Below are 26526 nucleotides of genomic sequence, written 5' to 3' on the forward strand. Positions count from 1 at the left end.
GAATTGATAACCTCCTCCTTTTTGAAGTCGGTTGAAAAGAAAGAAAACATCTCAGTTTAATAATAATTTGTTTCGAGTATACTATTTATTAGTCATATTATATTCTGAGATTTTATTAGTATATTCAAAATATTAGTGCTCTTTCAAGTATCTGTATAGTTCTTATACTAATTTGTCGATCGGTTAAGCGCTATAGAAGTTAGTGTTGCGAATTAATAGGCACTTATTCTTCAAACTTATAACGCAATGTTTCCGATTCTATTCCCATCTAACTTCGACTGCTCTTCACAAAAAATAATCAGAGTTTTATTCGTATTTTCGAATTGACTTTTATCTTTACTAATATTATAAATGTGAAAGCATCTCTGTCTGTCTGTCGCTCTTTCACTACCAAACCACTGAACCGAATTTGATGATATTTGGTGTGAAGAAAATTTGAGCTCAAAGGAAGGGCATAGGCTCCTTTTTTTGAAGCTGTGGATAACAACTAGTTTATGATATAGATGTACAATTTAAGACGACGACGAAATCGCAACAGTAGGTATCGTTGTCTTTGTAGAATAGTTTAGATTCGATTGGGATAAACTGTCTATTTGACAGTAGAATTGGTGCCATGGATGGTAGAAAAAAAAGATATGTCAACTTTCATGAATAACCGTGTAGTCTTTCCTCAAACTGATACACCGATGTCCTATTTTATTTATACTACAATTGCATTTGTCATTTCCAGTTAATAATATCCGTGTCAGGTGCAAACGGAATTGTCGTAGTTATCTTTAAGTTAGAATACAGAATATTATTTCAATATCTCCATTATCGCTCATCTCATGCCTTATTGAGTTTGCTTTTTTAATTCAACACTCAAGTCTTATGATATATCAGCGCTCGGGCGCCTAGTTTTTCACTCCTTATTTACTTAGGTTGTATATTTAGACGCACTTATAGCTACGGTTTTGCGTATTCATGAAAATTTAATCAGATTCACTTATTCTAAGCTTATGAAACAGTATATGGGTTAAAAAAATTGTGAGTGATCTTGACCAAAAATAGTACATATTGATCGTACAGGCGTATATCATTCCTTATCGCCATTGCATCGGTATAAAAGTAACAAATCGTTGGTTTAGTAGCAAGTTTTTACGAAGATCAATAGGGCTGTGGTACAAATCCGAGGCTGAGTAAATAATAGTGATCGGTCTCTGTTTTAAAGTAATCCTGTGTTTCTTTTAATGGTATCGTTATAGTTAACATTATAGGTTATATTTATCGTTCTAGGTATATTTTGTGTTTGTGTACCTACACACTATTTTTACTCAAACTCAAATTCCTTTGTTCGATATAAGACGCGTAACACTTATTTATTTCTAGTTAAATTAAATATTACCACCAGTTTTAAAAATAAATTAACCTGTCCTAAAAGGAACCGAAAACGAAAGAAAATCAGAGGGCCTTTTCTGTCAATTTAATTATTTACATAGATAAAATATAATTTTTCACCGAAATATTTGCTTCGCTGTTCACAGTGGCAGAAATGGGTTAGGACATTGAGTTGAGCTGAGTTGAGTTGAAAGTAAACTGTCAGTCTTACAGTGTGTTTTTTCCAAAAGATATTTATTATCAGATAGTATCTATGCTGTACATTATTTTCAATGAGAATTTGTGTCACTTTATGTAATCGAATATTCTTATATGTACGTATAACATACGAATAATACTATAGCAAGCTTTTGTGTGTTTAACGAATATTACTAGACATAAATTATTTTTGAAAGTGTTATTAAAATTAATCTCTATTGTAACAACATTTATATACCAAAGAAAGTATTCAATTTTTAATTTTACTCACATAATAATATTATAAGGAATTAGTGTGTATGTAGTTTGTAGGTGTTAGTGATAATGATAAATGGTTTGTTAGTAACAATTATTATCCAAAATTCGCTAGTAGAACGTTACTGCGACTTATTCCAGAGCGCTATAGGGTATAAAATATATTTATGACACATAATTTTGACAACCTCTGCGGTCGAGTGGTGTGTACACCGGTTTTCATGGGTACGCCACTCAGAGGTCCCGGGTTCGATTCCCTGGCCGAGTCAATGTAGAAGGTTTATTAGTTTTCTATGTCGTCTTGGGTCTGGGTGTTTGTGGTACCTTCGTTACTTCTGATTTTCCATAACACAAGTGCTTTAGCTACTTACATTGGGATGTATGTGATGTTGTCCAATATTTATTTATTTATTATTTATTTTCTTTATTTATAAATTTCACCGGGACAACGCCGGGGCACGTACTAGTATATAATGACGATTTATTTTAATAATGATTATTATTTTTGCAGGTATCGAGACGAGGCGCTGTGTTGGTCGGACAGGTAACATCAAGTTATTGTTTGCTTATTATTAAGTCCAACATACTAATTAAACTACGACTTCTAATGTAGTCTAATATTTACATCGCAAATAAACCCCATATGTGTATAACGAATACAAATGAAAGATAAAGTTACACAAATTGCACGGACTACATGAAAACATTCTAATATAATTACTAGAAAACTATACTAAATTATTACTATGTCACTGGTTTATTTAATCGAACACTAAATAAATCACAAAGACAATATATATATTGCATAATATTTTTCTTACAAATACAATAAAAAAAAATCATTTACTTATTTAATATATGCATAGAAGACATTTTTAATTATGTTTATTTTTAATAATTAAGCAAACAAAAGCGAAGGCCACATAATACAAATTCAAACGGCCAGCAGAATAAACAGCGCTGACCACTCTAATATTTTAATCTCGGAGCGGACAAATATTTGTGTACCGCACTAATCCGACGGATTTCGTATTAGAATTTGATTTAGGGAAGTACAAATAGAAACTATGTATGTATACCCCGGATATCGTCGACATGGTATATTTGTTAACCAAATTATAGATTAAAGAAGTGACAGACAAATCTATAGATAATATAATCTATTCTGGCTATAATATTACTTTTTTATGACATATAGTGGATGTGGAAATAGGCTACCTTGTAAGGATGGTAAGTGGTCACTAACGCCCATAGCCTGTAAGTAGACATTAAAGTAAAGTAACAGCATGTACAATTCCCACTGCTGAAATAAGGCTTCCTCTTCCATTAAGGAGAGGGCTTGGAACTTATTCCACCACACTGTTCTAATGCGGGTTGGTAGAATGCACATGTGGCAGAATTTCGATGAAATTAGACACATGCAGGTTTCCTCACGATGTTTTCCTTCACGCGCGCGCGTGCAAGATGCGCGCGTTCTAACCACTGGGCTACCTCAGCTCACTGGGCCATCTCAGCTCAAGTAGACATTGCCACAACACAACCTTTGGAACTAAGATGTTATACCCCTTGCGCCTGTCACACTCACTTTCCAAAACAGAAAACAGCAACACTTTGTATTGTTGTTGGGTGGTACTGTAGAATATCTGATGAGTGGTTGGTACCTAACCAGAAGGGATTGCACGAACCCCTTCTGAAAAAGTATATTTTGTAAAGCTATTTGTATATTGAACTTATATAGAGTCGTTTTGATTTCAAACTCGGTGACAAACGAAAATAAAACTGACGGAAAAAAAAGCTAAATAATTTGAATACATTGCAATTCTACTATATGGGGATTGATTAAACATACTTCTTAATGGTTATAATTTTAATATTATATTGACTGTAAATAACTTCGAGAAAATTGTATTGTTTATAATTTATCTCCAAAGCGTTACAATTTAACCGTCTTATACTGACCGTGATATAAAAGACACATGGTATACGGAAATGAGTCAATACATCCATCACAGATATTAAGGTCCACATCATAAAGCGGAATGGTCACAATCATGCGGTTTCAATTGGATATCGACATCCCCTTTCAAGGGGCGGTCAGAAATGGCTTATTTTGTGGCTTGGAAAACAATGGGAATATTTGCTAGGGCTGCCACTTTGTTTGATGCAAGTTTTAACGACTACTTAAGTTTAAAAAAGTGAGTAATATTTTTTAAACGGTTCACAGCTTAATCTTTCCGCTTGAGGTTTGAGTCTTAAGACCTTCTTCTATAACGTTGCTTCATTGTACGTTGTTGATTGGGAAGATTTCCATTTGACATATATGCAACCTGTACGATGTTTTATATGAAAAGTATGAGATAGATTGTAAACACAAATTATGCACATAATAATTAACTGATGTTGAAACTGCCTTTCTGAGATTCGGTTAAGATTAACGCGTTTCATTTACTCGGTCGTTTCGGCTGAAGAAGCCTCTTTCTACCAATTTATCAAAAAGATTATTCTTTTTTATTCATTATCATTTTTATTTTTTATTCACTGATGTTAAACATATCATGACAATAATAATCAAAATATCACCCACATTTTCAAGAGATTAAAGAAGAGATACTATCTGAGTATGTTTCTAAGATAAAACAATTTTCGTCAACCCTAAAACAATGGGTCAAACCGGTCACCGCAGTTTAAGTTAGGGTTAGGGAGTTATGTATCGGGTACCGCGGCCGGCAATTACGGCGGATTTGGGCCGCCTGGGCCATAATGACCGCGTGTCGCCGCAACGGGTTGAAATTGTTGTTTAATTGCCTTTATCACTTGTATGGCGGAAGTAAGAAAACTTTACATACGTCTTTGGATCTTTCTTTCATTATTATTACATTCTAAATTCCATTAGTTATTATTATAGATATAGAGATCATATAAATGATACGAATGAATTTTTTGATTTAATTAGTTTTTTTTTTATATTTCAAGGTCTTATTTATTAAATTACACTTTTGCACTCAATATAGCTTGAGAGAAAATAATAAGAATAAAATTATAAAACAATTGGAAGTTTTCTAATCTTAATTGACAAACTATTGATTTGAGTTGTTTGAGGGTATTTCTGGACAGTATAGCTTTCTACTAAATTTTTTTACTCCTCGACAAATAAAACAAATATTATTTCGAATTGAAGAAAATGTAATAATTTTAATAATTTCCTTATTAAAATACTAAACGCTCATTAGTCATCTATTACGTCATCTCCTACTAATTAAAACTCACATTCACATTTACATACATACATATTTTGCAAATTTTCCAAACGATGTTTTCCTAACACAAGTTACCTGGCCAAGCCATCATCCGAAATAAATAATATATTGTTTTTCAATATATTTCGTCGCATCCCGTTGTTGAATCGACTGGATGCACCAAAGAGGTTTTTTGGACCGTAAGTTTTCCATTGATTCGGTCAATGCGGGCTCAGTACATTCGGGTGGTCTATACACTTGTCAGCATTCTTTTCCAGACAAAAAAATATTTGAAGCTGTTAAAATGAAATACTCTGTAATTACAATAGGCGGTTCAGAACAAACGGAATAACTTAATTGATCGACCTAATGTGGTTTTATTTGCATAACGACCGATGGCGTGGGAATGATAAATGTACGGAGACATACATTTAGGGACAAGTTACTTAGATTCACGTGCGGCTGATTTAATCCCTATCTCGTAAGTCCTAAGGTTTAAATTACAGTGATTTGTGAAATGTTTATCTTTGTGCAATGGTATTTACTTTTTGCTGTCGAATGCATTTTTCTCGAAGTGAAAATATGTCGTGTGTCATGTTTTATTGTTTGTCTTTTGACACAACCGTTTATTATTTATGCTTCCTTGTACTAAACGCACTTTTATATTTTTTACATGCATTGATATTTTGTGAAATTGCTAAAAATAATATCCTTAACATACTTACATTAACTTTTTATATTTAGGTTCCTCATATTTATTAAATTATGTAAATATATAGGAACTCTATACACAATATTTTTGGAACGTTTTTGTTTTTTAATTTATTGTAATGTATATGTATTTTAAAATAACCTTTAACACCAAATTCTAAACCCATATAGTGGTTATCGTTATTGTTTTTATATCTAGTTAGACATTAAACGCTGGGAACGCATCGAAAGATAGATTAGAGACCAACAGTTGGTCACAAGTACATACACATTATGAAACAAAGTAGTACGACTTATGGTGGTAGTTTGGTTCGATTAGTTGATTTGTAAAGCACACTAACTTGATATATCTGACGACCTCCGTGGTCGAGCGGTGTGTACACAGGTATTCATGGGTAAGCCACTCCGATGTCTTGGGTTTGATTTCCGGCCGAGTCGATGTAGATTATCGTTAGTTTTCTATGTTGTCTTGGGTCTGGGTGTTTGTGGTACCGTCGTTACTTCTGATTTTTCATAACACAAGTGCTTAAGCTACTTACATTGGGATCAGAGTAATATATGTGATGTTATCTCATATAAATATGTATGTAAGAGCTGTATATTCTACAAAAATTTTTAGTAGTTTATATGTATATTAACCTTAATATCTTAAACATAATAGCGCTTTATGGCATCGCACATACAAAATGCGAGACCTATTAAATATTCCGAAACGATTATTATACAGATATACCGGAAAAAATAAATATAATTGGGTTAAATATATCTTCACAATTATGAACTGTATAATTATGATTATACACTAATAATATAATACCGAGACAGATTCCATGTATCGAGTATCGATCAAATACGAGTTAATGTTACCTCGTAAACTTGCACGTCACTTATTTGCATTTCACGAACCTGTATTTATTAAAATCGCCTTCGATCGATGTATCCCAAAAACTTTGATATAAGTGAAACCAGTTAGTGCCCGCCCGCGATGTCGTCTTACATTTTAAACGTTTTTTGTTTAACACTTTTATGTATCGCGTTCTGGAGCTCATGTTGATTGTGATAAAGATAACACGTGTAAAAGTAAACAGTGACAGATCCAGATGTGTGTGTCGACAGATGTAGAATGTACTTCCTTAGAAGTCTTCTGGTTTGTACTGTTTTGCTGTATTTTTTTTTGTTTTATGGAATAGGTTGGCGGACGAGCATAAGGGCCACCTAATGGTAAGTGATTATTATCACCCATAGACAATGACGCTGTAAGAAATATTAACTATTCCTTACATCGTCAATGCGCCACCAACCTTGGGAACTAAGATGCTGTGTCCCTTGTGCCTGTAGTTATTCATTAGATAAGATTTTATGACGCTTAAATCAATATACAAGTATCAGAATTGTAGGTTTTCCATTTTTTAGCACAAAGTCCTCACATATAATTCTTACAGAAATAATTTTACTGATTCGGGTCTAAGGATGAATGCAAATAACCGAGTGTAAAGACAGGTACAAATATGCAGTAATAAATAAAATACCTATTAACGTGCTCATACACATTATTTAAAATTTTAATATATTTATGAATAATAATGTGTCGAAAATACATTTAATAGAATTATTAGTATTTTTGAAAAATGCAATGTTGGACATAATATCAAGACCGTGACATATACTCAATCCAAACAAACTATTAACTAGCGTTTAAAAATAAAATCTAATTAAATCATTCACTTGTCACTATTTATATAGTCCAGAAGTTAGTTTGGACCATGTCTTAACGATTTATTTTAAGATAATGTCGTGCATGGAATAAGAATTGTGTCCCAGTTGCTAATATTCCTTCAAATTATATAACATGAGATTGCTTTTAAAATATAAAATAAATAAACATACATACAGGAATAATATACATACTTATGAATTTAATTTTTATACTTTGTGAAGTAGTTTCTGGCACTATTTTTAGTATCATACGTTTTATAAGAACTTTGATGTTTATTTTTATATAGTTTAAAGTTTCTTGTTTTTAATTACAGAGATTAATAATACTCATTAATCGTAGACTATCATGTATTCTTGCATTTTTCATAGTAATAATAAAAGGGTACGCTACAACGGACATGCGAACTAATTTATTCGTTAATTTTCATGTATCATTTATGCATTTTTCTTGTTTTAAATTAACATCGAAGTGCGCAAGCGCAGGCAATACTTAAGTTAAACGTCCCAAACTGGCGGCAATTTGCGTGGGTCTGAGTAAGCTATAAATCTCGCTAAATTATTTTTTCATTACGCTCAGACGACGTGCGCAGGCGCAATATTCTATTAGTGCTGACGTGCCATTATATTAGCTTTTGATTAATGTTTTCCTTGATAATTTATGCGGATTTTTCACACTTTTAATGCGATAATTTGTGAATCTTTAGACACATAATTTTTTTTGGCTTTACAAGTTTTTTTCATAAAATTCAATTAAACTTTTCGTCACATTACTTTTATGTAAGCAAAAGTATTACACTTAGATTACTCACTATTTAGATATTAATGTAAAACATTCGTTCCAATAAATTTCTTGCTACTTCAACATTAGGTATGATTGAATGATAAGAATTCCATTCAATTTATATCAGTCTTACTCAAGTTTTGATGTGACGTTTGAAATAGATGCATAAATTAGATACAACTATAAATGAACAAAATATTCTTTAAATAAGAGGTTTAAAGCGAGAACCAGTATATTATTTTTAATTTTAATCTATTTTTATTAAAAAAAAAAAGATTTGTAATTATTACCAGTGTACGCCTCTAAATGTTTTTAACTCTACGTCTTAATGCGGGAGACGTCGATACGTTATCAGATGAGAAAAAATTAGCAGTTACAGCATCCATGTAAAATAGATAGTTAAATTATATGCACGTAAATTAGCTCGAGTCACTTTTATATTTACCGGTTTTTACTGAAATATAATTTTAAACAACACAGGCCTTTGGATTGAACAATTTTGATATTAGCCTAGACATTTTTTTTCGATTGGTTTATTTATTTTTTCATATAATGGGTTTGTAAGTATTTTTTTACTTCTTACCTGGCCTTAAGTTTATATTTTTAGTCTTCATCAATCGAGCTGGTTAGAAGTTTTGTATTAACCTGTTAGTAAGTGTAGGTCAAATTTTGTAACTAAATATTAAACCAGTTCTACTCAACCGATTGAGCTGAAAATTTGCACTGGAACCATTTATTTTGGAATAAATTATTATTGTTCTTATTAAAATTCTTATTATTTTATTTCAAGTATATACATCACTTACTATTTGGCCCATTTGACCATACGCCTATTTCATAAAAATGTACTGCTTTCAAATTAATTTTTTTTATCCTTCGCCACTTTAATTCCGCGAACTGTTCGTTTGTTCAAGATGTTTTAAGACAGGTGATACCGATTGTTTAATATGTTGCATATTATTGTTAATGTAATAAGGAAGTTATGAAATTATTGTTTTTTACGTACATTTAAAACTCTTCATTCTTGTTGCGCCATTTAAGACATCTCATCACACGAACTCTCTGTACATCGTCCGTTATTTTTAAACGAAAAGAAGTGGCTAAAATAAAATAAAACAATTTGAGTAACGGAACATAGTAAGAATACATTGTTATAAGTATAATTCAATTCGTACCTAAATTTTTTTTAATGATAAATATTGTTTATTTAAAAAAATCCTTAACTCTATTGAAAAGGTTTTTCATCATACATAATTCGAGATGTAAATCTCACAATATTGATTCATAATATTCAGTTGTAATCGAGAAGTCGGACGTCTGTATAATCGTGTGTGGGAAGACGATGGATATATAAAACAATCACGAGTCAGAGAAGGACGAAAGATCTTCGAATGTGATTTACGGCGCTGCAGCACAAGTACCACCATCTATCTTATGACGGGCGTTTTGATGTAACGCAGTCAGTGTGTGGCAATTTGAACGGATTTAATTATACCATCAAAAGAGGACATATTATTTCTAACATTAAAAAAGTTGCCTACTGAAAAAATAAATAAAATATGTTATTATTATCGGTTTGTAATATAAATATAATATAAAATTATCTTTCTTAGTTTTGAAGAGTTCGCGTTAAAGAGTGGGCTTCAAGGTAAAGAAACCAGTTTGGTATCGATTACACTAAAAACTCGATGCTAAAGGAATTGGCGGTTTTTTTTGAAATGGCAATATTGAGAATATTTGATTTATCAGAATTCCTTTTTTAAAAAAACATATTACAAATCACATTTAGTATGTAATTCGTAATTTGAAATCTATATACCAGTAAAAATGAAAATTAGTTTAAGCAAAAAAAACATGCTTTTTCGGTGCATATGAAATACATAAAAATTATTACCAACATTACGACATAATGCTATGATGTTACGTACGTACTTCATTAAATCAACAGATGTTTTGGACCACATAAGTAAATAATAAGATCATTATTATTAATGAACAAACATTTACATAAGATGCAAGATATAATAACAAAATTGTATTTAAATATACAATTTTCTAGAAATGTTTCGAAAATTACTTAGCAGATTTAAAATTGGAATTATATTTTGTTTGGATTTTTGGAACTATAGAATAATTTAATGAATTTAACCAAAATGAAAAAAAAAAACAATGAAAAGGGAACCACCCTTTTTAATGAAATGAGAATTTGAATATTATATTTATTTAAACAAGCGACCGGCGATCTTGGTTTTTCTTGACTATGTAGGTACTAAAATTTTCCTAAAATTATACGTAGTTACACTACGACACAACTTAGATTTAGCATCGGCAACATTCGTAAAACCGATTATTGCCGATTGACACAACCAATAGAAATAGCTGTCTATCGCGTCATTCGACGCTATTCGTTGTTATAGATTTTCGAGTCAGTTCAACCTGAGAAAGCAAGCAAGCAAGCATGTAAATCGAAGTGTCAAATTGACGAATATATTAGGTCATATGACAGTTCAAGTTATATGTGTAAAGATCATAGTCACGTCAGAAAAATACATTGATAATTTGGGATAGCATACTTAATTCGGATGTGATGATTCGGTAATAAGCTGTGTCGTACTATATGTAATTTTATGTACAATCAGAGTAAGAAAACCTTCGTGAATTTTAAAATTTATTCCTTTATCGAGATTTAGACTTAGTACCTTTTGAATCCAAACATCAAATCATTGCGACGTAATATGTCATTCTCGATCGGTAAAGCAGATTATCGTTCATACGACACGCACACGAAAATAGATCTTAAGGTGACGAACCTTTTTTACCCCGACTGTACATTGGTTGATTGGATTTATTCAATTAAAAATTACAAGAAAACCATATTTTGGTTTATTAAATGTATAAGACCGATGATACATTGACATATCGACTATTAGTTATTGTACATATAAAAAACACATATATTATATCTCAATCTAAAATATTTGTATTAGAAACAATAAAAGAACACATTAAGATATTAAAGTAAAGTACAATCTATAACTAACATATTTTTATTTTCTAGTAGTAATTGTATTAAAGTTTAAATAGAATGATCACATTAAAATTATCGAAAAAAAGATAATGCGCAGATGTGTAGTTAAAATTTTCATAAACGCGCCAAATTGCTGCTTGTACATATTGTAGTATTGAGTATCTCTTTCTCACATTACAGGAATATCTTTTATCTCATTCGCACAGGCTTCGATCTTTCATGTTATATGTGCCCTTGCGCTATAAATGCTAGTAATTACATTAACTTCTGAGGACAAGCCATATCATCACATATTATCAGTATATTGTAGAAGAAAAATATTCAAGTACAATACACAACATAACAACTATGACCTCAAAATAAAATCATAGTATTGAAAAATACTCTGTAACCTAAACAATTCGAATTTTGAATTTGATTTTTTTTTATTGCCTGTTACCAATTACCTTAAAGAGAAAACGTTGAGATTTCTGAAGTGTTTTTTTATTGATGGCATATAAGTTTATACTCTATATACACAAGTACATTCTTTGTTTGAAATTCTAAAACTGTTTAACGATGTATTAAACAAGTTATAATGCTAGAATTATTAAAGAAAATTGTCACCGTATCGAATTCAATTATACCAAGTATAATTGGCGGATAAAATACTTTGAGCAATTTGATTTACAACTAACCAAATGCAACGGAAACAGTCAAAAATGAACCTTATTACGTACGCAATAACAATTCTAGTAATGCTATAGTCACATTGGTTTAAAAGTGATTCAAGACAGCCTATTATCGAATAAAAAATAATAAGGGTTTGTTTCGATGTCATTGAGGAATTGATTGCTTTCTAGGTATCGATTTTAAGTGCCCTTAATTATACTTGGAAATATGAGAGACCTATGTTGGTTATTTTTAAATGGTGATTGTAAAACAGGAATCTCTTTATTTCTTTCGAATAAAACAGTCTTAGCCGATTGAGGATATGTTGCAAATTTTGTTTTAATCATTATAAATCCTTTGAAATATAAAAAAAGTTTTCAACGTGTTAATTTGCAGTTTAAGGTTTTTCGAAACATTAAATTATAAAAATGCTATCAAATATTGATACTTAAATTATTTTTGAAACTTCAATTATTATGGTATTGTATTGACTCAACAATGTTTATTCTGATCCATTGTCAACCGACTTATTAAATCCTGTGGATCTTCAAATAAAAACTTGAATTTGAACAGAACATCGTGCTAATTAAAAAAAAAAAAACATTTTATTTCTGTTCCCATCCAATATATATAAAATGTTATGACAGGAGATAACAGCCATCTTGTACATATGTGTCATAAAGAAAAAAAAATAAGTATTTATCAGAGCATAGCGAGATCACGTCGTTCGATTTACAGCCGAAGCATTATAAACGATTACCGATAATTTTTTGGCAATGCTTATAACCACTTACAAGGTGTAACACTATTGTGCGGACCAGTTCGTGCAAATGCGTGCAAAAAGCATTACTCTAAACGAAGTGCTGTCTCGACAGTGCGATGTTCGGAATGTTCGCGTCTCAAAAACATGGAATGCAACAATGGTTGGTATCGAATTCGGTATTTGTAAGGGTCGATCAATTTCGAACAGTTGCGGAATTAGGGCATGTCTTACTCGACTCATTTCGATTTAGTTTAGTCTTTTCGATTTTATTAATGAACGAACTGTGCCCGCGACCTTGTACGCGTTTGAATTTAACAAATAAAAAAATAATTGTTGTAGCCTAAGTTACTCCTTATTATATCAGTTCAAAGTCCCGTCAAAATCGGTCAAGCCGTTCCAGAGATTAACCGGAACAAACAGACAGACAGACAGACAAAAATTGTAAAAAAATGTAATTTTGGTATATACATATGCATTGAGTAAAAAATGGTTATTTTAGTATTACAAGCAGACACTCCAATTTTATTATATGTGTATGTATAGATTATGAAAGAGCTTAAGCGCACTCAACTTGTACGATGCTGATTGACAGTTATTGAGATAGTTGTATTGCGTTTTTGTTGGTATATCCTATACCAACTTCTTTAATTAACTTTGACTTTGTATAAATTACAGGTAAACGGATTTGATATGTTATATACCTTTTTGTGAATATTTACGTGAGATGGTACAGTATGAGTATATCATTTCAATTCTTATTGTTATATAGTACTGATTTTTTACACATAAAGCCTCAATAACTTAATTATACTCAGGCTGTTGGATGATGATGAAGTTCGATCCCGATTCTAAGCTTATCTTAACCACGAAAACGCACACATAACACTGTTTATTTGAACTGTTAAAAAAACGATCCCCATTTTAGCTACCCTTATAAGACTGATATAATTTTATGCGAATTAATTTCCATTAGATTATATGTACATCACAACACCAATCTTATAATGTGGTAAAGCATATTTTTACAACAATTTAATTCACTTGCAATATTCAGCATGTTTAGATTAGGTTATTGGAAACACTTTATATTATGCTATGGAGTTGAAATTTTGCATAATAAACTTGATCTAATTCTTCACCTAGGATTGACAAGGCTCCAAAATTTTGTACATAAATGTTTGTCTTATTCTTCTAAATTTATTTAAAGTATTCTCTAACAAAGAGTATATCCATAAAGTCAATTTTAAAGCCGTACATTTGTTGTTTGTTTTGCATTTCATTACTATATTTAAGCGACAGTAATCAATGTATTTTTACAAATTCAAATCGTCCCTTTTGCCCGGTACCCAGCGGTCATCTGTTAGAGTCCTTTACCTAGTAATGGCTGACAGACATCATCGTTAGCGAGCAACAATGAATGTACCCTGCATTGTCCAGCCACAGACTGCATAATCACGTATCGTAAATAGTTTTATAAAGTAAATGATATTTAAAAAGAGGTTCATGATATATAAGAACTTTTTTGTGGAATTTGGAACGTATTTTTTTTTAATATTGTTGTATTAAGTTGTATTGATGCTGTATTTTTAGAAAGAAAAAAATTATCCTTCTTAACAATGATTTTAGTTCTTCGCAAAGTCTTTCAGGTGTCTATCCATTTAATAAATTTATTTAGATATAACATCTATATCTAAATCAAAATATAATATACCAATTTCTAAGTTTAATCATTTCGGTACATGTCGCTGAAATAAAACCTATCCAGGACCAGCTGGTCCATTTTATAGTCTGCCTATTTATTTTATAGAAAACAAAAGAACTTGCATCACTTGTAATTATTGTGTAATATCAATACTTACTTTTTACTTTCACTCAAGTGTTTATAAAAACACAAGTGAAGTCTCGTCTTAATCAAATAAACAAAACGCGAGCCTTGTTCTTTGATTTCGCGCTTCACTAGAAGAAAACCAAGCATTATTTTTTTAATAAAAGTTTGGACATCTATTTTTGAAAAAGTAATATTAATAATAATAAATACATTTGTTAATGTGTAATCCATATTAGATATAGATAAAGAGTAACTGATGAGTTTATTGCTGAATTGTAGTGTAATAGGTATTATGTGTGTAGCTTTTCTCCATATAATCAAGCAATCGATAGTTTGATAAATTTTGTAAAGTATCAATTTCTATTGCAATAAAATTTATGTTAATTTTGGACACGAAGTGTTACTTTCTTAAGAATGTATAGTAATTGTCTGGGCTATTAGTTTAATAATGTGTTTCAATTTCTTTGTTTTTTCACTGTCCTTAATATGGGTATTTTTAAGGCAGGTGATGTTTTAACGTATGCTAATATTGGTACATTGTGTGCGTTGTTTACGAACTTTGGGTACTACAATGAAAGTATTGTCACAATGTCAGAGACGTTGAAAGACCACAAACATCTGTACATCAAAGCTGATCAATACAATATTTAGATTGTAAAATGACGATTCAAAAGTGCTTATAAAAGCCTACTTGAATAAAGTTTATTTTGATTTGATTTTGATTTGATTATCATTATACTCATTGGTTCTACTGGTGAGAGATGTGCGGGTTCATTTTTAACTAACAGTGCAATCGGAATAGTGGTTCAAATATTATTTTTTATACGGGCATCTCGTCAAAATTCGAAGTTCACCCGCACCACATTGATGTCCGAAAATCCACAACAGCGCTATTTTTAAGACATTATCTGCCTCGCATAACCACTCTGAAGAGCCGAACCAGCTTTTGCCGGCGGTTTTTCCGAGCCGATACGACTTGAGAATCGTCAAGGAAAGAGCGTACTCCTTCCTTAAAGGCTGGCAACGCACCTGCAAGCCCCCCGTGTTGCAGATGTCCATGGGCGGTGGTAATCACTTTCCATCAGGCGAGCCTCCCGCTCGTTTGGCTCTAATTATGGTTTAAGGCTTTGCATGTCTGGGTACAATACTCAAACCTAGCACCGCCTTACAGAAACCTAAACTTTTGTTTCCGTTGGAAGGATAATTGTGCCAGTGTAACTACAGGCACAAGGGACATACCACTTTATCTTTCAAGATTGGTGGCATTTTAGCGATGTAATGGTTAATATTATTTACAGCCAGCAGTGGTTACTACTTACCAATAGTAGACCAATATCTGTCCGCCTTTAAACATAAAAAACAATTTAGAAACGCTGCTAGTATTATAGATATAATTTTATGCGATTTAAGGATTAGACGTTAGCTCATCGCGTTGCTCTAATAATGATTAGTGGATGCTGCATGCGCCATCAACCACGAGCCAGTTTCCATGCGATGTTTTCCTACAACGCTTACATGACATGGGTAATAGATGAAGCACGAGAAATTTAATGATGGTTACTCGGCTTTGAACACGTAAACCTCAACACTTTAAATCTATATATTGACGCTGTACTAGAGTATTAAATAATAATTAAGATTAAAAGTCTTTTCTTTCTTCGTATAAGTCAAGAATGAAATACAATATCACGATTAATTTAAATTATATAAAAAGATCATTTGAACACAAAATCACACAGCTATAACTCGCGGCTTCGTGAGAGAGACTCAGAAGAATTCCGAAAAACCTTAAATAAGTCCGTTATAAAACCAAAGTAGTCAGTCTACGGAAACTTTAAAAAAGAACAAATAGTGTACACATGGGTAAATCGTTTTCATATGTTCAACTTCAAAAAACAAAGACTATTTCCCTTCCCATTTCCCTTAAAGTTAAAATTTCCAAAAACATTCTATTTACGGATTACATATAAAATAAATTTATGCTCCAAATTAAAAATTTGTCTGTTCGTTAATAGACGTAAGCACAAACGATTTTATAAATAAAGATTCGAGTACATGTGGTTCGGACATTACTTCATTTAGACATGAATTCCAAGAACGCTTTGCATGTAAGGCAGACACTTGAAAAGATTATTTGAGGAAATATAGCCTTTATGTTTTTGTAATAAGAACAACAGGTGCATGTACATGTTTTACATGTGTCGCAATATTTGTCATTACGTTGTAAATGTCTGTCGTTAGGAGAACGAGAGGAGAAAGAAGTGTTTTAGTTCCGCGCCAGTGTGTTCTCGTTGATGTCGTTGTGTTTAACACTTACATATATGTACAATCTAAAATACAGGCAATGTTTTGACTTTGTTGTGGTTAAAGTTTTTGTTAGTTATCACCATTTACTTACCTGTCTGCTGTAATATGCTGTACTTAATTAAAGTTTAACGCATTTTTTTAAATAATTGTGTGCTACTTAAAGAAGGGAAATAAAATTAATAAAATACTACGTCTTATAGCATAATACGTTTTAAAATGAAATGATACTAATTTACTTTAATTAGATTACAATATTCCGATAGTTATTATTATAATAGAGTATTTGTTTCGATTTTGATAATAGTAGTAAAATTGATTCCTTTTTGTGTTATTGGTAAAATATGTTATTTAGATGATATAAGTTTAGTATTTGTTTGGCATTTACTCGGCAGCAATTTTTCAGTAGAATTCAATTTCAGACCTTTATACTTATATTTAATTGACGTTGAAACATTATTAAATAGCTCTTATACCTTTTTGAATAAAGAAGTGTAATTAACATAGCAAAAATATTTACGTTGAGTTTGTACTCAGTGTAGGTTTAATTTTGCTTAAAATTACGCTAGCACTTGACAGTATCCAATTCGGAGACAGCAACACGAATGTCGACTTTGTTTAGGCCGACGACCGAGGTTTTCACACCGTCCCATCTGACTCAGTCGGTCAAACAAAGGGGTTTTTGTACTAATGTAAATTTTTATTATCCTCTCACTTAACATGCAGATTGTGAACTTAAAGAACCACCGATTGAAACTTTCAAAATGTCCACAAAACAATGCGTGGTCTCAAAAACTGTTATTAATGTCGATGATCATTATTATTTTTTTTTCGTTCGCGTTACGTGTGTTTAAATGCTTTGACATGTGACAGGTTTTTTTTTTATTATTGTTTTGCATAATTTTTACACGGTCACCGTTGCTCAATTGGTGGTGCTATGTAACATTATTTTTAACGAATAAAATTGTTTCATATGATTTTTTTTATGTTGGTTATATTTTTATAATTAAGGATTAGTAAAAGTTGTCTATTCATCTGCAATATACATAGGTATATAGCTAGTTAGAAAAAAAAGTGACTCGCTGAGTTTCTTTCGCCGGTTCTTCTCAGGTTCTGTGTGTTTCCTTTTCCGAATCGGTGGTAGTGTTTATTTGTCTATCAATCAGTGAGTGTAATGTCTCCATAACGAATAAAGGAGTTTGAGTTGGACTTGTGTAATATTTCATTTATGATTATAAGCAATACTTACCGGCGTAGCTCTGCTTAGATGGATACTTTACAATTGTTATATCGCCCAATAGTAAAAATTTGCTATTTTGTTTCATATTCGTTAAAGTACGAATTTCTATGAACCGTGGTCGCCACTGACCATGATATAGCCCATTTGCTCACCTTAATAGTAAACTTATAAAACTATGACATTTACATTAATTATATGTATTTAAGATCTTGAAAGTAAAGTTTTGTTGATCCAGGTCACAAAATTTGTCACTCGACCTCTGCAAGGTTTATCATGCAAGCTGTTAATAAAGCCAAGGTTAATTCGAGTCAATTTAATGGCAGTACATAAGCAAAGTCGGGGCGGAGGCATAGTTAGCACAAAGTTGACAATTGCACGTCTACATTGCGATATATAATGGCGCCGAGTGACGTCTCGCTTCCACCTTTGAATGGCTGCGCTTTGCATTTCAAATGCATCCATTGTATGCACATTTTTACTGACTTATTACTTTCTAGTACCGTTCGCAAATTACCTTTGACTTGATGGGAATCAGGTGTTTTCTGTCAGCTTTATGCTTATATATTTTTTGCTAAATAGTGATCGTAGCAATTTAAAAGATAATTTCAACAGTATGTGTACCTACTTATCCTTACTTTAAATTGTAATGAAAATATACAATAGTTTGCAATGACTTCTTTCTTAAAAGAAGGACTGTAATTCCTCGTAGGTATTACATTTTTAATTTCGATAATTAATTCAGGGCGATACATAAATTAACTGAAAAACTATTTTTAGAAATATATATCGTACGTTAAAAATCTTTGGCAAATCAGAAAAAGGATAATAAAAAAATAAAATTAAAAAAAATAATAACAGGAGAATGATTTGTTAGGCTTGTTAAGCCTAAAAATTTTATTGTCCTGTAAGTCCTACAAGCACATTTATTTTTGTTTTTAAAAAATACCCAGATCTCACTTACATTTTTGTGCCAACGGTACTTCGGTAACGAAGCGGGTTCAGCATCAAATCGTCTTACGAAGTAGTTTTGTTTAAATTGTGACTGATGCACCCCGTTAGACATACAGCTAGGTTAAAGGGCCTGAGTTTTATCGAGTATTTTTATATGATGTCGAACCTTCAATCTAAACACATACTTAAGTCACTGACGAAATATTTAGAAGGCTAATCATAATTACATCTTGCTATATGTGCATGTATGAAATAAACGAATGAAATTTTAATTTTGTACATTTTAATCGATGTGCCATTGAAGGAATACCTCCTGGATCAAATTTTGACTCATCGTTACTGTTTTATAATCTAATAGGATGAGAGAGTAGGCAGACGATGACCAACGAAAATCAATTACCTTAAAATTAAGTCAATGATACTTGAAATAAAAATAAAATATTATTAGACTACCATTGTGTCCTTGCCAAAAAATATATTTTTTTTGTTTTTACATGTATTTTCTGTCTAAGGGAGAGGAGGCCTTTAGCCCAGCTGTGGAATTTACTGGCTGTTGTTGTTATTGTTGTTTCTGTCTGCCCTAAAGCTATAACCAACTATAATGAAACCTAAATAACTCGTCTATTGTCCGGCCTTAAAAAACCTGAAACTTTAGATCATTATCATCATTATACAGAAGCCTCTGGTACCGCCTCCATATGTAAATAACCATATGCAATACCAAAACAATCATAAGCAGGTTTCAAGCTGACGTAGCTAGACGGTCGTAAAGTGTAATTTGTGTCACAAATAAAACAATGTAATAAATATAATTATGCATAACGCGAAACTCCAAGTTGTGTAACGTACTCTCGAATAACGCGACTGACAATTAAAAGTTCTAAGATACAACAGAAGGAAATGAAAGTCTGTGTGGATTTTGCTAATTACTCTATGGGCGTTAGTGGCTTAACCTGGATTCTGTTTGTTTCCGTAATCTCTATAATGTTCTTTGAAACATTTTATAACTCGTGACGTAATTATCATATCAGATTAAGAGTTATGAGAGAAAAATTGGATCTATTGCTCACCAAGCAGCGGCTTAGTGAGCAATAGAGGAGACAGGCAGTGGTGCAGTTATGGTAGGGTCAGGAAGTGCAGTGCACCAGGGCCCCGGAGTTCAGGGGCCCTCTAAACTAAACCTTAAGCTTCTGAAGCTAGAAAATCACGATTCTGCGCACAAGATTTCTTATTTGGTATGTATAATTTAAGCTTGAAGTTTATTAGTTAAAAAGGCATGGGATAGAGGGGGTGAGGATCCGATTCTTTTTATATACATCGCGGCTCTTCCTCACCTAGCTACTCCACTGGAGACAGGTATCCTTTTCTGTAGTCACCAGGTCCAAACAACAGTTTCAAAATTAACACAATCTAATCTGAAGAAAACGCGACGAAGCTCGTCAGGATTTGTATCCACGATGTTTTTTTATCATCTACAGACATATTCTAATTCATAACAACGCATAACGCTGCCGTGGCATAAATAAAATGCCGTGAACTGACATCTGATCTATTTCCAACTTAAAAATTGTGATCGCATATTAATAAGAAAAAGAAATATCTATCGTCATATGTTTTCCATTTTTAGATAGCTTGATTAGTTTTGGAAATAATTTTATGTTCCTCTTATCGATAAGCTACAAACATTTTACATTTTTACCGAGTTGTTTGCTCATGGTTCATAATTTTAATTGAGGTGAGATGGTCCAGCGGTTAGAACGCGTGCATCTTAACCGATGATTGCGGGTTCAAGCCCAGACAAGCACCACTGTATATATGTGCTTAATTTGTGTTTATAATTCGTCTCGTGCTTGGCGGTGAAGGAAAACATTGTGAAGAAACCTGCATTTCACCAACCCGCAGTGGAACAGCGTGGTGGAATATGTTCCAAACCCTCTCCTTAATGGAAGAGGAGGCCTTATCTCAGCAGTGAGAAATGTACAGTCTGTTACTTTACTTTACTTTACTAGCTCATAATTGAGTATTGGTAGATAACTGCATTATAGATATACCACGGCAGAATGTACTTTTTTCTATTCTTAATTGCGATATAAAAATGACATTTCGTCCCTGAAACGCGACCAAATCCCTCTACGTACTCTTAAATCTTTCGCATTAAACCAAGAGGGTCTTGTAAGTCTTACGCTCGTTTTAAAATTACTTTTAGTGAGATATTGAGGGGATTTAGTTAAGTATCATGTTTTTGTTTCTATTTAATATAATAGCTGTTCCCGTGATTTTACTTGTGCAAACTTGAATTATACATTTTTGGTATATAATATATTGACATTTTTAACATTGCCGTTTCGTAAATTCCGGTCGTTTATAAAAAATGCATTGGTAAAAAAGGCATATTATTCGATACAAGATTTTGTAGATGACGAAAAAGCGTGGAATTAATACTTGTTGACTTCCAGACAGGATAAATTAATTTAAATAATTGTATTAACTAACATGACTGTATTTTTTTAAATGTTGAAAAAGAGTAACTACTGAGTTTCTTGCCGGTTCTTCTCGGTAGAATCTACTTTCCGAACTGGTAGCTTCACTTAATTGTTTAATGACGATTCAAAAGTGCTTGTAAAAGCCCACTTGAATAAAGTTTATTTTGATTTTGACTGTCTGAAATGTTCATAACATAGAATCATAATTGCAATATAAAATATATGTGAGCTATTTACATACATGTACTTATGTAACAAATATAACTCTAATGGCGTATAGTTATATATACGTGGCTTGATTGATAAAAGTAATGTCGATAGCAAAAAAATTAAATGCGACAAGTCATTTGATAGGATCATCCATTTTTTAGATACAGCACCAAGTAGCAATCCGCATCGATCTGCTTTAAGTCTGAGTGAGCCAGCGTAACCACATTCATAAGAGCCATATCATCATACGACCAAAGGGATAACTTTTCTTACACCAATGTCTATGGGTGTTATGGGGTTGTGACCTCATATCATCAGGTGCCCTATTTATCAGTCCATGTACTAAAACTAAAAGAAAAGCCTTGTATTAATTACAATCAGCAATACAAACTTTCATTAATTCTTACGAAAAAATGATCTGGGTTGTAGTTATAATATTTATCTATCTGATATTAGTTAATATTATTGTTCGCTCGATTCAGAACGGATCAATTTTGAGAACCGTTAACTGTCAAAAATGACATTTACAGCATACACTTATATATAAGTATATATAAGTAAAGTATACTCATATCTATTTTAAAAAAATAATAATTTGTAAATCCGTATGAATATTTAACAAAAGCATAAATTTTGAATTTTTCTATGTTCAAAATTATGTGCTGTCAACAATTTCAGTGGAAGCGTAGCTTTCGAAATACTAAAAGTTTTCTTAAATAATTGTCTTTGAGAATGTATACACTTATACAAACAGATTGTTTTTGATTAATTATAATGTATTATTTAAAATAAAATTTTGGACACGACGATTAACATAAAATTTTGCGTCTTGTATAACTTAAATTTTTTGTTACAAATATTAACAGGGACGCTAATGAAGAATGTCTGCGACGACTTATGATCGCGATATGGCCACGAACACGCATTTATAAAAGGAGATCACATGGCAAATTTTGGTGCACAATGTTGGCCCAACATGATTTAATTAAACCATTTGTATTTTATTTTTATTAAACTTTATTAACACAATATACTATAACTATTTGGTATGGAAATAACGTAGAAAGATTTGGAAACTTGTTCAATTTTCAAATTCAAATTTATATGTGACTAACTGTTACAAATTAACTTAAAATATTACATTGATGTAAAAACTCTTTCTTTATAACACACTTTTTCCACTTAAAAAGTAGCCTATTTTGCCTTTCTCAGGCTGTGGACTATTTATGAACCCAATCTCATTTAAATAGGTCCAGTAGTTATGACGTGAAAGCGAGATAGTTAGTCAGACAGGCAGAGTTACTTTCGCATTTATAATATTAGTATTATTATGGTGCAAAAATAACTGTGCATTTCGACAACAAATTATTACAACCGGATTTTTTTAAATTTCAATTTAACTAATTAAGCAATGAGTCGATATGACCCGGTTGCTTACCTAATCTATATGCGTAGTAACCGAAGATTACTAATAAAAAACCGTATACATTCTTAGTTTTGTGTTTTCAATATGCACATCCAATTTTGTGGTGAAGAAAAACATCTTGACGAAACCCGCAGTCAATCAGCGTGTCTCAAACCTTCTCTATGACAAAATAGTGATGTTTTGTGATGAGAACCTTTCAGTAGCAGCCCCTAATGAGGTTGTCATCATCCTCCTGTGCTAATTAAATATTTATCATATTTATTGATACATGTGGTACAGAATAGCTGAAGAAAGGGATGAGTGGAAAAGGTTGGAGGAGACCATTGCCGACTGGCAAACAGATCTACAAATGATAACCAAATAAATATATAAGTCCAAATACTTTATTTAGTTAAGTGTTAGTATTAGTTTTAAGTTCAAATTTATTATAACTTGTTTAGGGATCTGAATAAAAGGCTATTATTATTATATTTAGGGAAACTACAAATTATATAACTTTTTACTTGAATTAAATCCGAAACGGGACTTCTAAATACTGCTGATATTGATATTCTTTAAAAAGATTAATGTATGGCTGTTTTCAATATAAGGGACACCTCAGATGCTGTAATTAGCATCGCATCGCCGACATAAAGACTCGCTAATACCTTTTACGATGACAATCTGTAGATAGGCATTCCTATCTGCAGATTGTCATCTATTTATAAGGCTACCATCTAGCATCTAGAAAGAAGATCAATGTCAAATAGAGACATTTTATGAAATATATCTCACATCGTAGCAGATGTAGAATAAATATTTTAGGAATGAAAAAAACATTTTTACATTCTTAATGATCGTTCGAGAGACAGAGTTTGAGATCATTATAGAATCATCATCTGAAAGATTTCTGTTTTCAAATTTTAATGCAGTTACCAGTTAAAAACACACACAATCATAATTTGTATTTATTATTGTGATAGTTGTTAATCCAATAATAAAAAACAAATCTTATATTGTGTCGTATATAAATCTGAACCATACTCTACGATATCACAAAAACTGCATTTTCAACAAAATTAAAGCTTAATAAGAAATATTAATTGAATAGAATTGGGTAATCTCAGTAAGATATCAATTATTTCGTTCCACCATTGAAAACAATACTATGACGAAACATGATAGGTATTTTGATAACCAAATTCGTTAGGTTAGTTCAGGTTGATCAACCAATCAGGTTGATTCATATTAAATTCCAAAAACAAAAACTTATTGTTAAAAAAATAGAAAAACACAGAATATAGATAGATATTAAAGATTAATTCTGTATTAAGTAATGGCTGAGTCTGAAACTATATTTGTTTATATTATTCAAATTTAAAATAAATTGGAATTTTTTTTTTAAACTAAGGAGGTTTTATGGTATATAAAAAAGGATATCTTTAAAACCGCACTGTAACGAAGTAACTCAAGCAAATGTAAGTTTATTTTTTTTAAAACACCATGTATGTCTGTTCACACATACGACATAGTAAAAAATATTATCGAAAGTGCAATCGACCACAGGGCATGTAACATTATGCGTCCTCTTTTTCACCGAGCGCGTCTTGTACCGTATTTGTTTCTGTCATAAATATTTAAACGAAATACTTTAATCATTTCCCTTGTATTATTTCGCTCACCCCGACTGTACGGCTGGAGGTAAAAAGTAAAGGGACCAATGTCACGGTATCATCGAAAGGTAAACTTTGTTTAACATGCCAGAGGTGTTAAACCTTTTTCTTTTACTTTTCTTTTTTGAATATTTCAAATTTCACAATATTGTAAGTCAGTAACAGCCTATAAATATTTTATTGTTGGACTAAGGCCTCCTTTAATTTTCAAGAAGTAGTTTTAATGATGGTTGATGGAAAGACATGGAGCAATCTCATTCACAACATGCAGGTTTCCTCACGAGGTTTTCCTCCGTTGCTGAGGATGTGTTGCGTGCTTAGTGTTTGAACTCTGAATCATCGATTATGATTTACCTATTTTTGCCACTGGGCCCATCACGACTTGTGTATATATTGTAAGTATTATACATATTATATGTATATTGCCTATAAAGTTAGACTTATCAAAGACATTATTTATCAGTAGAAAACGTATTATACCTTCTTTATCTGTCATTGCATTTCAATTATACAAAATATTAAAATAGTTGTTATTCTTGGCTTTACTCGCGTTTTAAGGGTTATTAGGTATTTGGCATAAAATGTAGCCTATGTACGTCCTTGGGCTTCACGCTTGCCAAACGTCGTACAGCTATCAGATAGATAGACAGACAAAGTTACTTTTGCATTTATAATATTAGTATACATTGTCAAATATATTTTCTTACTGTTGTATATCCTGATTGAATTAAATTAAAACTTATTGACTGTAGAGATTGGAACTTAATACTTGTATTCATTTTTCTCTCAAAATATTTAAAACACCTTTTAAACAGAAAAGTCGGTTGCAAAGAAAGCTTCTACAATTCTTCAATGTACTTCGGCCCTGACGCATACGTCTCTCACTTCGCATAAATCCTCATTAAGCGCCCCCGGGTTTATGAGCAGGTCCCACTGCGATAGTAAACCGACTTATTACTATTGTATTACCCCAGACTTTTGTTGTATCCTGAGTGAGGTTGTGACGTCACTGAAAATGTTTGCAATCTCTGGTGAAAGCATGTTTAGATTAATTTAAATATTTTAATTTACAAAGTACATATAAGAAATTGACACATATGTATATGGCATCTATATATTGGTTTCTTATATATTTATCATGATTATTATTATGGTTATTTTCTCTTGATTTTATATGGAAAAGAAAAAACAATTTGAGTAATTAATATTTACCAATGACAATGACTAAAATAGTTTTTTCTATAACTTAAACATACAATATAAACACGTTGATATGAAACACAATTCAACAAAATAAAACCTGGAAATCTGGAGTTACTATTTCATGTTTCGTAATACTCTTTCTTATTTTAAAAATAGAAGATTCATCAATAAATTGTCTATGGTATAGAAATTATCTAAGATACGTAGTCTATGGTCTGAGTTAAATCATTAAACCTTGAGGCGTTTTAGATATTTGTTCGGATAATGCAATATTTAAACGAAAAAAATTAAAATTTCTCTTCATATCAATATTCGATATCAATTTGCATAATCATTTTAAGTAGGTGATCAGGTTGAAGAGATTTTTTGTTTTGTTTATGTTTGCGATGCTTTCTACAAAGCGTTGTATTTGGAAATATTCTAAATAAATTACTGTTTTTATATACGAAGTCTTTATTAAACGTATAATTTTAAGATATAAATGTTACTTCGGATCGAAGAAAGTACAATGAT

The 26526-nt window shown here is 31.6% G+C and overlaps 1 protein-coding gene across 3 annotated transcripts in view; it reads left to right on the forward strand.

Moving 5' to 3' along the window:
- LOC124538820 (protein trachealess) overlaps nt 1-26526 on the forward strand; it is a 197199-nt gene that overhangs the window by 36206 nt on the left and 134467 nt on the right. For all 3 annotated transcript variants that reach the window (XM_047116027.1, XM_047116028.1, XM_047116029.1), the window contains exon 3: nt 2342-2374. In XM_047116027.1, the coding sequence (XP_046971983.1) occupies nt 2342-2374 (33 nt within the window). The remainder of the gene's footprint in view (nt 1-2341; nt 2375-26526) is intronic.

This window comes from Vanessa cardui, chromosome 21 (genome assembly GCF_905220365.1).
Source record: "Vanessa cardui chromosome 21, ilVanCard2.1, whole genome shotgun sequence".
Taxonomy (NCBI): Eukaryota; Metazoa; Arthropoda; class Insecta; order Lepidoptera; family Nymphalidae; genus Vanessa; species Vanessa cardui.